The sequence below is a fragment of the Oryx dammah genome, unplaced genomic scaffold (assembly GCF_014754425.2).
Source record: "Oryx dammah isolate SB20612 unplaced genomic scaffold, SCBI_Odam_1.1 HiC_scaffold_8, whole genome shotgun sequence".
Lineage (NCBI taxonomy): Eukaryota > Metazoa > Chordata > Mammalia > Artiodactyla > Bovidae > Oryx > Oryx dammah.
Window position 1 is genome coordinate 17,999,808 of NW_024070192.1, and position 13,657 is coordinate 18,013,464.

Consider the following 13,657-nt stretch of genomic DNA (forward strand, 5'->3'; position numbering starts at 1 on the left):
TCTCATTGCGGCAGCTTCTCTTGTTGCGGAACATGGGCTCTAGAGCGTGGGCTCAGTAGTCATGGTGCACAGGCTTACTTGCCCATCGACATGTGGGATCTTCCCAGACCAGGGATCAAACCTGTGGCCCTTGCATTGGCGGGTGGATTCCCAACCACTGGACCATGAGGGAAGTCCGACAGCCACACTTTTTACTATGTGAAGTGTCAGCTGTATACAAATCAGAACAAGTTTGAAGGTCACCATGGATCAGGAATTGATAAGGGGTATGGACCGGGATGGAAGAGTTGAGAGGCAGAAGCAATGATGCTGTAAGTAGGGTTTGCAGCCCAGAAGAGAGAAGACAGGGCGAGCCTAGACTTCAGGTCATGACTGAGGTTGGAGATGGATTCTTGCTGGGCTGCCTCGCCTGTGAACCCCCTGGGGGAAAAGCTGACCTTCTGCAGTGGGGGAGTCTGGGGGCAGAGGTTCCAGATGTGCTGGGGGACTGAGATGCCGGAACAGGGTGGGGACCAGGAATCCAGGCCAGCACTGCCCGGGTTGAGTCCTGCTCTCTCTGCACGTGACCGGATGGGTCCTGGGGGCTCCTGTCCTGGTGAACAGCTTCTAGCTGCTCACTCTCCCCAGGTCCCTATTGCTGCTATTTCTTGCACCCGTTATCTCCTCTCTCCCATTCCCTTCCTTCCTCCTCACCCCAACCTCTCTCATCTTATCTTTCCCCTGAACAAGCAGGACTTTCAGAGCCAGATATCTCCAGGCCCAAAGCATCCGGAGGCCAGGGTGGGAAGACTAGGTTCTTGGCTCAAACTTGGCCCCCAGTGTGGGGAGGGCTCTTGGCCTTGGCTGTGCTCAGCCCCTCAGTGAGGCAAGAGCCAATTCTCTGAAGGCCTGAAATGAAAGCACAGCACCCTTGGGACCAGAGAGCAGTTTGATCCAGCTTTCTGGACTCTCTTGGGAGGTAAGGAGAGTCTGGCTTCAACTATAAAAGGGAAATTGAGTCTTCTGCCTCTTGCTAAGATGCTTTCCTGCTCAACTTCCATCTACTTTGCTGAAACCGGAAAGGACAGTTCTCTGTTGGGAGAGTGAGGAAGCGGAAGGGCCAGGCCCTCCACCCAGTCGGTGCCTATTTCCTGGCCTTGAATGGAAAGCCACGCCCCCTCTTCCCAGTCTCCCAGCGCCCAGTCCTGGGTGCTCCCTTCCCGCTTTTGGTGTCATCATCATACTCCCTCCAGGGCCACGGAGATGGGGAGGGTCCTGGCCACAGTGTGGTCATTCACAGAAAGGAAACACAGGCTGGCGTGAGTTCCATGGAAGCCCTGGGACGTGATCTTTAATGGACGTTCCTGTCCCTGCCTCCCCACCCCGAGCCCCAGATGACATATTTACAGGATGCTGTTTGGAGCCAGTTCCAGGCCCACGTCAGTGTGCCTCCACCCTTCCCTGGGCGCCGCCAAGGTGGGGGCTGCCAGGGTGGGGCAGGAGGATGCGGACAGCTGGGAGCCAGGTGGACTGGTCACAGGAAGTCTTGGGTTCTCCACACCCCAGCCCCACCCCATGTGCACGCACACACAGATGTGCCTGTGTGTGCAGAGGTATTCACGCTTGTGCGGAGATGTGGATCCAAATGTTTGTGCCAGATGCATCGCCACCTGTGTGCACGTGTGTACCACAAGAGGATGCCTTAAGTTACCGCCGCAATAGTGCAAAACCCAGCCCTTAGCTTCCTGCCCCCGCCTCAGCTCGTGTGGCTGGCTGGTGGGGCAGAACTGGCCAGAGGGGTACCCCACCCACCCCCTTGCTTGGGCAGTGCCAGCTGGAGCTCAGTATCCAGGACCCCAGTGCAGCTGCAACCAGCCACCTTAAAAGGTGTCAGTGGGCCTTGGTCCCCAGTTTGCCCTGAGGGGTGGTACAGATAAACTGGGAGCCATTTCTTCCATGATTTCTCCTCACAGATGCCCCAGAGGAACTAAGACAGGCAGCTCAAAGACCCTGGGGGTGTTCAGAAACCCCTGGGGAGGCTTGGGGGTATTCCTGGGCAGAGGAGCTCCATTCATTTGTGGCTTTCATCCAGAAGGTAGCTTGATCCCCAGCTTGCCCCTGCCGGCTGGTTTTTAGCAGTCAAGGAGCCAGAGCTCCTATGTCCCAAGTGAAGGTCATGAGGAAAGGCCATGGGCAGGACTGTTTGTCGGGGGACTGAGGAATTCTGCCCAGCCTTGGCCTCAGGTTCGGCTGCAGTGGAGATCAGATCGGAGGAATAATGGGGAAAATGACTGTAAACTTACTACTCGGCCCTGGAATGGGGTTAAGGAGCAGAATGGACTTGACAGGGCCTTAAGGATGTTTCTGGAAGCTGAGGATCAAACATTAAGACTTGCCTTTTCCTACTTCCTCTCGCACATCACAGGCAGAGCCCCTAACCCTCCAGGCACTGGGCCACCCCTGGCTTTCCCTCCTTGGGAGAGTGCTCCCCCAGCAGATGGCCTGGGACTTCCAGGCCATGCCAAGGGGCACCTAAACCCTGAGTCAGCTCCAGCATCACCCTTCTTGAAAGGGGGAAGGTGCCAGGTTATTTCAGGGACTATATATTCTAGGACCCTACCCTCCTCCCAAATACATGCGTCCTGGCAGGGACAGCAAGACGACTGTTTTGGAATTGAAGACAGTCTGGGACGTGTGGTCGCCGTACCCATAACCTAGGCCTCGGGCACGGAACAGGCAGCTTTGGTTTGATTCAGCACTCGGACTTGTCTCCAAGCTCAGCAGGGCTGGGCAGAGGGGGTGCGCAGGGTTGCTGGGCCCCTGCCTGGCTTGGGGACTTTCACGTTCAGTGAGAAGATGCCAGGTGTGACCACCCCTGCGGGGACGGCCAGAGTCACACCCCTTCAGGGAGGGCCAGAGGGATGGCCAGGCCTCAACTGCTTCAGTCCCTCCTGCAAATGTCGAAATATCCCCACAGCTGCCTGGCCCAAGCACCCCCAAAGTTACATTCATCAGTTGAGATTCAGTTTTTTTAAAAAAAGGAAAAAAATAAAAGGTTGATGTCAGCTCCCTCCCCCTAGGTCCCAGAGAGGTTAGACCCTTCCTGGTCCCAGTTGCCTGGTTTTGAGGTCCCAGCTGCCTGGTTTTGAGGCGGGGCCATCCCAGACCACGCCCATTGCTGGCTGCGTGCCCTCCCCCCGCCCAACTTGAGCTGTGGCAATCTGTGATGATGGAGGCTACATTCACAGGAGGAGAGTTGGTGTGCAAGGCCAAAGCCGCATGAGGTGGGGTGGGGGACCATGAGGGAAATGCCCTCCAGGCCTAGTCCACCCTGGTGGTGTGAGGGCAGGGCCACGACCCGGCCCCAAGCCCCTGTGGGGCCAGGAGTTGAAGGGCTGGGCCCGGAAGATATTTGCATGGTGCCTCCCTCCTTGGCTGGGCGGGGGCAGCCTCCTGGTTCTGGGCGGAGATGGTGGGCGCCAGACTCGGAGGGAGGGCGGGGTGGCACTTAGGCCCCTCCGGACCTGGAACGGAGAGGGGGCATCAGGAGAGGATATGAGGCAGGGCCCCAGAGGGAGAGCACCCCCACCTCAGCCGGCCCCGGGAGGTCAGTGCTGGGCCCTGGAGGCAGCGAGTCACAGGCTGGGTCAGGGAGGGGGTCTGGCGGGAGGTCAGACAGTGGTAACATGAAAGACAAAACGGATGGGACGCAGAGGTAGGCTCCCTTCCCTGGGGAGGAGTGGGGGGGGGGGTGGTGGCGCGCACAGCTACAGGTCCACGGGGCCAGAGGTGGGCTGACCATTGGAAGGGCAGGACTTAAAGGACCAAAGGCTGAGGGGGTGAGTGGGCTGGAGAAGGGGGCACGGGGCACGTTGAGGACTCTCTTCCTGGAGTGGGGTTCTCCCACCCCGGGAGTGACAGCCGTGACCGCAAGGGTGGGGGAACCGGCCCCAGCTCCCCATCAACAGAATGCGAGGTGACGAATGAGATGGAGGAGACAAGGACAGCGAGAGGGAGAACGTGGCCGGCGTCACACTGCCCCCTGCTGGGTCGGGTCGTACCTTCCTCGGCGGATGTTTCTTCAGGAGCCAAAGCGAGAGGAGGCAGAGAAAGGAAAAGAAGCCTTCTGTGACCCTCCCTTTCTCCCAGGGAGGAGCCTCCGGCTCCCAGGAGACACCTTGCCCCAGAGATGCTAGACATTCCTTTGTCCCTAGACGCTAATGACAAGCCCAGGGATGTTTGTCTCAGGTTCAGAGGAAACAGAAGAAGGGGAGGTCCAGGAAAACCTACCGAAGTGGAGTCCTGCAGTTGAGTCCTGACTGCAACTAACTCACTCCCTGACCCTGGGCCTCTGTCTGTCATCTATACAGTGAGGGGTTACACCAGCTTGAGGGCCTCCAATATGGGTGCCACAGAACAGCCATTAGGGCCTGGGGACTGGGGACTCAGGCAGCCCCTGCTCAGCTCCGCTCTGTGGCCAAGCTGGGAGGCACTGAAGAACAGGGGGACCCAATCTTCTCATTTTTCAAAAGCTGGAAATCTGGATTCTTAACATAAAATCCCTGGGTTTTAAAAGTCTGAGTAACTGATCTTTTTAAATGTAAAAACAGGACCCTGTGGGCTGGCTTGGCTTGTGATGTGTGAGCTCTGGTTTAGCTAACCTCTCAGGGAGGTCCCCTCAGCTCCAATCTCAGCCTGGGGTTCTGATAACCCTGGGGGATGCAGGGGGTTTAGGGGGCGTATTCGTGTCTTACTTAAATCCCCAGCCCGTGCCGCCCAGGACGATGGCTGCAACCAGAACAGCCCCGGCGATGGAGCCTATGATGATGTTGGTGCCGCTGGGACCTGGGGAGGAGAGCAGGGTGGGGTTGGTGGGGGCAGGCATGGAGAACAGGAAAGACAGAGCCCCACCCTGGCCAGTTTCAGCCTCACCCTTATATCTCTCTGTCTCCCCCGTGGGCGGAGACGTGGGCAGGGGGTTGTGGATACTGCAGTCTTTGCCTGTCCAGTCTGGCTGGCAGATGCACTTCCCTTCGTTGCTGCAGACCTAGAGGTGGGGTGGGGCCGGTACAGGTAAGCAGGGCCCAGTCCCCTCTTATAAGCCCTTCCCGTGATCCCTGGCCTCCAGACACCCACCCCATGGTGGGAGCAGATCCGGCGCTCGCCACTCCCCGGGCAGGTGCTGAAGTTGAAGGCAGAGGCTGGCAGGCAACGATGGTCCAGGCACAACATGTTGGGCCCGCAGGCTGTGCCGTCCTCCACGTAGCTCAGGTCTGAGCCATCAGCCAGCTGCACATGACCGCCCCTGGGGAGACGGCACAGGCAACCTCTGCCCTTGCCCTCCACCCCCCACACAGCTGCAACCTCCCCTTCCCCAGCCATGGTCCCAGCCACACCTGCAGTCCAGCTCCTTGCCCTGGTGGTAGAAAGTGACGCTGCTGATGTCTCCCCCTAGATCCCCCAGCCGAGGAGCTCCAGAGATGTTGACACAGAGGAGGAAGCCACACAGCACATCCCTGTTTGTGTGGAGACAGTGGGACCCAAGTCTGACTCAGACCCAACTACAGACCTCGTGTCTGCCCTCTCCCCATCCCCCGATTTTTCAGTCTCCCATTAGGACTCAACAGCCTGCCCCATCTCTGAAAAAACCCTGCCCAGCCCCAGAGCCCCGGCCCCCAAACTGGGATGGCCCAACCAGAAGCTTTGACAACTCACTGTTTATTGCACTGGACCCAGCCTGACCCCTTGCGCCCACAGTTGCCACGTTCTGTCCCCTCCACATTCAGCTTCTCATAGCAGAAGCGATCAGCAGCCGCTGTAGGGAGAAGAAGCCAGCATCACCCTACCCACTCCAGAACCCACCTGGGACCTCAGGCCTGCTTCTGCAACAATGGCCTGACTCCAAGTCCAGCTGAGTCACTGAGATCCTGGGGAGCTGCATATCTTTTGGCGGGGGGGAGGGGGGCGTGTTTCAGCCAGAGCCTGCCCCCTCTCCAGCCTCTCAATTCCAGTCTTCCAGATGCCTTCTCCCATCTCCAACCAAAGACTCACCGTGGCCCCAAAGGGCCTGGCACTGCCGGTCCCGGGTTTTGCAGCGACCTCCGTAGCAGCGGCCCTGAGGGACAATCGGGAGACAAGGGACAGAGACACTGAGGACAAGACAGGACACTGGACTGAGCCAGAGACCCAGACGAGGCGGAGCCTCCATCCCTTCATACCTGTTCGTGATCACAGTAGTAACCGTCCAGCTTGTGCAGGTTAGGTGGACACTGTGGAGAGAGGCACTGGACTGAATAGAGCTGAACCAGGACTGGGAGCTAAGTTCGGCTCCAGGGAAAAATAAAGGCCTGCCAGCTGGGGGCTCTGGCCCCAGGGTCCCTCCATGTCAAAGACAGAGCAGAGAACTCAGATCACATGGCTTAGCAGGTCCCAAAACCTCTCCAGTCTCCATCAGTTTTCTGCACCTACTTCACAGGACTGAGAGTACTCGATGACTGGCATGTAGTAAGGATTTAGACATTAAATAATATTATTATCCACTCTTATCCCTAGTACACACCAGGCACCTAGCCAGACTATAAATATTGGTCGAATGATTGGAAGAGCAAAGCCAGGAGGCATGAAAAACTCCTATCTCAGATGAGAAACAGCCTGATCAGCGGTGGCGACGCCAGCAGCCGAGAGGAAGGGTGGGGAGAGAGATAGTGGCCGCCTCGCTCGGGGGTCCGCAGGGCAGCCGGGACGGGCGGACCTGGCTCGAGTCCCCGGTGCAGGTCTCCGCGATGTCGCACTCGTTCACAGCCTCTCGACAGGACACACCCCGCGGCTCGTACTAGAGAAGGCATGCATTGCGGGGTTCAAGCAAGAACCACGCACTTCCGCGTCTTCCCGCCTCCTCGGCCCCACGCTCTCCTCGGCTCCGCCCCGGACCTCTTCCTGCCCACTCGCACCGTCCCCAGGTCCGCTCACGGCTCCGCCCACCCCACCAATTATCATCAGGTGCTGCGGCCCACTCCCCGTAGGCCCGCCTTCAATAGAACGTAGGGTGCCGCACACTCCGCCCCTCTCCTTTCCCATTGGCGCTCTCTTCGCGTTAAGCCCCGCCTCCCCTACGGCCCCACCTCCCTAAGTCCCACCCTCTACATGTTCTCTGCCCAGTACCTCCCGGTCCCGCCTCCTCCCCGCCCCGGCGGCGGGTACCACTCACCTTGCAGCGGCGACAGCAGAGACCGTCGCTACACATGGCGTCGTGAGTCAGAGTGCATTTCTTGCAACAGTTCCCTCCCGCGCGGCTGCACTCCTGAGGGACACAGAGAGAAGGCGAGCCCTGACCCTCCCCACCCAGACCCTCCCTCGCACCCACCCCCGCGTCCCCCGCCTCCGCCCGCACCCGTCTCGCACCTGCACCGAGCCGCAGTCGCACTCCTCCCCCGCCTCCACGAAGCCGTTCCCGCACTCAGGCGGGTCCAGGAGCTGCGGGGAAGGGGTGTCGTGTCGCGAGTCTGGCCAGGACCCTGCCCAAGCCCCGCTCCCATGTTCCTCGCCCTGTGGCTGATATTTTACCTTGAGGGGCTTGTTGAAGAGGCAGCTCCCGCCGCCCTCCTGAAGGAACTGGTTGTACTCGTCGATGCTGCAGCGCGAGAACTTGCGGGGCAGATAGAACCTGGGCAGGGGTGAGGGGACCATGCTTCTGAGTGCCCGCCGGCTCACCCTCTCGCCCCTTCTCAAGATTGGGATGGGGTGCACCGGAGGACTCGGTCACTGTCTCGAGGAGGCTGAAGATCCTGTCCAGGCTGAAGTGCCTGGACACTGCACGAAAATCCTCCCGCTTGCTCATCAAAGGGCAGTGGGCGGGGGATGCCGCTCCAGTTGACTCCCCGAAACCTCAGGACTCCGAGAGAGTCCGAGGGTTTTGTGAGCCGAGGAGGGGAGGGGCCTCCAAACGAGGCTTTGGCGGCGCCCAGTGGCGACTGTGCGCGTTGCAGCCTGGACAACTCGAGTCCGGCTAGGGAATGTATGTCTCCCTGTACAGAGTCCACAGACAACTGCGTTTCTTGGAATTCTGAGTGGTCCCGAGAGCGGGGTCTCTTGAGGCAGCCAGGTCCAGAATGTCACCCAGTGCTCACCCTACGGCTCCCTTTGCCCAAGAACTCACCCAGTGTCCTCCATGATGCAACCCAGCCAGTTGTCCGGACATTTGCAGTCCCCTGCAAGTTGAGCCAGGTGAATGTAAGAGAGGGTGAAAGACGGGCCCCCTTATGTGGACACCCTCTTCACTTCTAGAATGTGGGTCTGGGCTAGGGGTGGGGGTCTTCACTGATACCTGCCGAGCTCCGGTGTTTATTCCACATCATGCCCAGGTTCTGCCCCAGCGTCTGGGCCAAAGTCACCGCCATGGCCCCCATGTTGTCATACTTGGGGTGAAGAAGATCGAACCCAAAGATGTCTACATCCCTCCAAAAGGCACAGTGTTCATGCCCTTTGCAGCCCCCTCCCTCCAACCCCCCACCCCAGCCACGACCCCACCCAGCTCACCTCGTTCACGCCCCCTCCTCTAGACAGCGAGCAGACGCCCCCCACATAGGCAGCCCCGCTGCTGGTGCTCTGGAATGTTCTGCCCCTGGAAGAGAGAGGGTTGCCAGGAGAACTGGCTTAGCCTGTTCTCCCTGGTGGCTAGCCTGGGCTGTGAGGGGAGACAGGTGAGCCCCCGTACCAGAGCCCTCCATGGGAGGCAATGAGCAGAGCCCTCCATGTCAGCCTGTGTGACTCAGGCAAGCCCCTTTCCCCTTTTGGGTTCATTTGCCCATAAGCCAAATGAAGGATTTCTAATAGGTCATCTCTAATTGCAAGGACCTTTTATCATATTTTTCTCCTGTACCAGGGGATTGGGTCCCTGAGAAAGGGATGCTGGGACCATTTGAAAGGGGGAGCAGGGTGAAGGGGAGGTGATGGGCAGAGGAAGGTCACCAGGGTAGGGAAAAGGGGCCTCAGCCTAAGAGGCAGGGGAAGATGACCAGCCAGTGTTGCAAGGGCAGGTCCAAGGGGATCCCAGTCCCCTCGCCCTGCAAGAGCACGTGGCCCAGAGCCATGTTCAGTAACTCTGTGATCTACAATGACCATCAGAGGCTGGCAGGGTCCATGGAGTGGGGGACTCACGAGAAGAGGTGGGTGGCATCACTGGCCTCAGGCAGGCCCTCCCGCCTGTAGACCATGAGCCTGGCCAGGGTCTCCAGGAGGTCATCCTGCACCTGGATCTTGTCCCCATCTGCCCACGTTTCCATGGCAACCAGCACGATGCGGGTATTGAGCTGCTCCTTGTACATCTGTGCCAGGAAGGGAGAAGATGAGGGGGCTGGAGGTCAATCTGTCTGTGCAGGAAGTGGGGGTCAGAGGCTGCCTATGCCATCGAGCACTCACCCCAAGGATGTGTGCATTGGTGTGGGGCGTGGGAGGAGAGGGGAGGGCAGGGAGGGCTGCTCACCACATCCGCCAGGTTCACCACGGACTTGGCAAAGTTGCTGGTGAGGACCACTGACTGCCGCATCTGCCCGAACTGGGAGAGAAGAGAGTGGGCAGAGGGCCAGGCTGCTTCCAGTCCCTCTTCCCAAAGTCACCGCCCCCCCACCGCCCGACCTGGGAACGTACCAGCTGGTGGTCATTGATCACAATCAGCTCCACATATTTGGTCTCACTGTGCACTGTAGGGTGGCCCCGGCGGACCTAGGGCGTGGGTGGGCACTTGGAATCAGTTCCCTCCACGTCTGGTCAAGCGGCAGACAGACTCGAGAGGGGCTGGGCTCCAGCCAGGAACAGTACCTGCTCCCCACTGGCGGGGGTCCCATCCAGCCTTGGTATGAGGCAGGCAGCCTCGGTTTGCCCAGGGCAGGGATGTGTGTAGACATTAGCCTTAGGGAGTGGGTGGGGGGGCTTCCTCCCAGGGATGTTCTCTGACCTCCAACCACACCAGTCAGAGCCCTCCTTTGCCCCAGCTACAGACGGGGGTGTCCTGTCTGGACCACTGCCCGAGGTCTCTGCAGTGGGAGGTCTGTACGGGCCCCCGTACCTGCCTTTTCCTTCTCAGCCTCGGCCTGTTTGGAGGAGCAGGATGGTCCGGGGCAGCAAACAGGCAGCCTGGGGGGAGGGTGCTGGTGAGGGGGGCACAGCCGGCCCCCTCCCTAGCCCCGCTTTCCCTCCCTTACCTGGCTCCCTGCATCCGAGGGGGGCTGGGAGGAGAGGGGTCCGGTAAATGAGGTGGGGAAGGGGTCCCTGCAATGAGGGGAGATGAGTTCTTGGGGGGGCTGGCCAGGTCTGCTCTGAGCCCCATTATGGGGGGACATCTCCAGCCCTTCCCCCCACCCCACCCCAGGGTGACCCAGCACTGGCCAGAGCTCCCATGTCAGATCTGGTCTCCCAGATGCTCAGATTCCAGGGTCAAGACCTGGGGGTGCCCTGAGAGACAGGGGCAAAGGACACTGGGGCCTGGTGGGAGGTTACTTGGAGGACAGAGGGGACATTGGAGCTGGGGGGCATAGGAGGAGGGAACCAGAGCTGGGGTCGCTGCAAAGGGCAGTGAGGCTGAGGTTACCAAGGTGGAAGGGGGTGGGGGGGGAGGAGGCAGCCACAGCCACTGAGATGACAGCCACTGGGATGATGAGTGGCGGGGGGGGGCTCACCTGGGCATTTTCCCGAGGCCCGGCCATCTCTCGGGGCTCCACGATGTAGGTGAAGTTCCCGTCAGAGAAGACCCCACTGCAGTGAGAGAAACGCAGCTCCCCACCATCCCCACCGTCCCCAGGCCTGGAGGCTCCTCCCACCACCCAGCCCCTCCCCACACTCACTGCAGCCCCTGGCAGGTGGAGAGGGCAGCAAAGGAGTGGGGGTTCCCTCGGAGCTTCCCCTGGTAGTAGCAGTGGTCTCCAGCACCCTAGAGGAGCAGAGAGCGTGATGTATGTGACCCCTTCCCAGCATGAAGGCAGGAGGATGCGTGAGGGCTACTGAAGCTGCCCCATGTGGTGTGCAGGTGGCTGGAAATCTGGGGACCTGGAGCCTGGCTCTGCTCTGGCTGTGCTCCTAATTGGCTGTTTCACCCTGGGCAAGTTCCTAGCCCTCTCTGGGCCTCCCCTACCTCATCTACAACATGAGGACCCTGGAGCACATCAGTGCCTCTTAACCATGAACTGGGGCTGGTACAGGGGTCACAGACTTCTTTGAGAAGACTAAATGACATTCACATAGCACCTACTGTGTGCCAGGCGGTGTTCTAAGTGCTTACCATGGATCAGCTTGCTTAATCAGATGAGAGCTATGGGCTCACTCCCAACACACACACACCATTTCACACAGTGTGTTCACAGATGCCTCAGCCTCCGTGGACCACCCCTGGTCACGTGGTCTGCGGCTGAGGAACTGAGCAGCGCGTGTCCTCCCGGCCCGGCTCGCGGGTCAGAGGGGACTGACACCCCCTCGCCTCTGCTTCCTGCAAAATTACTTGTGCTCCAGTTACTGAACAAGCTGGAGGGGAAGGGCCGAGGCTATTTATAGACACTCATTCATCTTTGCTCACACCCCTGGGCCTTCGGGCCTGGGACCCTGGGGTCCCAGGGAGCCAGGAATTCCTGGGGCCTTGGTACTGAACAAGATTCTGGCCATGGAGCATTGGGGGGTCTTGAAATGTCTCCAGGCTGGCAGATAGGCTGGCTGGGGGTCTGTACCCTGGAGTTGGGCAAGGGGAACTCAGAGCTCCACACCATTTGACAGGCCGCCCGGACTCTGATCCTGGAGGGGCCAGGCCAATCCTCAGTGCAGAGTATACCCCCAAGCCCACCTCCACCGGCCACCTTCCCCGTCATTCCACCTCCCTGGCCCCTTCCAAAGGCACTCACAGTGCTGTGCTGGGTCGGCCCCTCCCGGCTGAAGTGGCGCTCCACGTATTGTGAAGAGAGAAGGTGACTGGAACAGACAGAGTGGGCAGGAGGAAGGAGGGGGTCAAGGTGGGGCTGGGTCCTGCTTGGGACCCAACCCTGCTCAGATCCAGGGCCCCTGCCCCAGCCCAGCCCAGCCCCCAGCCTCTGCAGCCAGAAAAGCCCAGGCATGCCTTGCCCACCCGCGGAGTGCTCAGCCCCTGGACTCCAGGCCACACTCACTGGTTCAACTCCAGATCCAGAGTGAAGTTGGAGTTGAAGGCTGGGATGACGAAGCTCACCTGGGCCAGATGGACAGGCTGGGAGAAAGGAGGGAAGGCAGAAGGGGAGTCGACCTGGGGAGGCCTGGAGGTGGGAACTGGGGGCCCAGAGAAACCGGGGTACAGGCAGTAGCCCTGGGGAGGGGATGGCCCAGCCCCGGCAGCTGTGGGGACCACTGATTTGGAGGAAAGATGCTTTCCTCCAAGCTCATCTTCCTCCAAGACCCTGTCCTTTCCTGAGGTGGAGGGGGAGGCGTGGGCATCCTCAGGCACTGGCCTCCCTGCTCTCTGGGTGCCAGCCCATGCTCTCTGGTGTAGGTGCCTCCCTGGAGCCAGTCTACAGGAGCAGCAGGGAAGGACGAAGGCAGCTCAGCCTGCCCACTGCCTCACACCAGACCCTCCCTGCTGTTGGCAGGGCCACCCCCATGTGGACTAAAGGGAGGCCCCTAGAAGTATCATGGGAAAGAGGCAAACAGGAGATGGGGTGCAGTGTGACCCCGAGGCCCCACTGAAGCAAGTCCCTCACTTCCTCCCTATGTCCCCCTCCCTACATTGGCCCCAGCCTCAATTTATGGAGGAGGCCTTGTACGCTCCAGGGAGGGTTAGAATTGATCGAAGGGCCCCTGGAAGCTGGGGTGATGGGCAAATACCAGTCTGTCAGGAGGAAAGAACTTGGGTCCTCTACCCTCAAGTCCATTGCCCTCTGCCTCGCCCAAAGCAGCTCATCTTTAATATTTCAATCCCATGGTTAATTTTTAAACACGGAAGTTTTCCTGATAAATTTTTCAGAGGGGCCTTTGCAGTGGGGCTGGGCGGCTCCAGGTTGTCACGGCAACGTACCAGGCCTGAGCAAGATGGCTGCCCTCCCAGGCCTGGGTCCCCAGCTACTGTGGGGGCGGGGGTGGGGGCAGTGCTCCAGAGCTGAAGCTAGTGAGCCTGGAAGGAAAGCGACCCTGAGATAAGAAGGGGCAGGAGAGTCTGGGCTGAGTGGGAGTTGGCCTTCTCGGCTCCCATGCCCACCGCAAGCCTTAGGTCTTACAAGCAATCTGGAAACAGAAGAAGGGCTTACATGAGGCTGGAGGCTTCTCATGCCCGTCCGTTCAAGAAAGCTAAAATCCAGATCCCCAGAGGAGGGGCCCACCACCAAGGTGTACAGATGTGAGGAAGTTTGTTGGCTGTCTTTTTTTGTGGGGGGAGTAGGTTACAAGAAGAAGGGGAGCCCCAGTGTCACAAAAGCGAGGCGGCTTCCTGGTCAACTGCCTAGACTGCTACTCTTCATGTGCCCTTAGTATGTGCCAGGCACTGTTCTAAATACTTCACGTGTGTGCATGCTCAGTCGTTAAGTCATGTCCAACTCTTTGCAGCCCCGTAGACTGTAGCCCGCCAGTCTCCTGTACATGGAATTTTCCAGGCAAGAACACTGGAGTGGGTTGTCATTTCCTCCTCCAAGGGATCTCCCCAACCCAGGGATCAAACCTGTGCCCCCTGCATCTCCGG

General features: G+C 59.6%; 1 protein-coding gene across 1 annotated transcript; it reads right to left on the bottom strand.

Moving 5' to 3' along the window:
• Positions 1-1,299: 1,299 nt before the first annotated feature.
• ADAM11 (ADAM metallopeptidase domain 11) lies at positions 1,300-10,192 on the bottom strand. The gene is made up of 20 exons (XM_040245126.1): positions 10,179-10,192; positions 10,047-10,110; positions 9,625-9,699; positions 9,461-9,532; positions 9,136-9,302; positions 8,515-8,599; positions 8,303-8,393; positions 8,135-8,186; positions 7,543-7,642; positions 7,381-7,452; positions 7,187-7,279; positions 6,731-6,811; positions 6,198-6,248; positions 6,031-6,094; positions 5,695-5,794; positions 5,376-5,495; positions 5,116-5,284; positions 4,912-5,026; positions 4,734-4,824; positions 1,300-4,058 (listed from the first exon to the last, which is right to left on the bottom strand). The coding sequence occupies exons 1-20, from the start codon at positions 10,190-10,192 to the stop codon at positions 4,010-4,012; spliced, it is 1,725 nt and encodes a 574-aa protein (XP_040101060.1). The 3' UTR covers positions 1,300-4,009.
• Positions 10,193-13,657: the final 3,465 nt, after the last annotated feature.

Coding starts and splice junctions, on each gene's coding strand:
- ADAM11 (XM_040245126.1), bottom strand. Junction 7,453..7,542: donor TCTTCAACAAGCCCCTCAAG/GTAAAATATCAG, acceptor CCTTCCCCGCAG/CTCCTGGACCCGCCTGAGTG. Junction 7,280..7,380: donor GCGACTGCGGCTCGGTGCAG/GTGCGAGACGGG, acceptor TGTGTCCCTCAG/GAGTGCAGCCGCGCGGGAGG.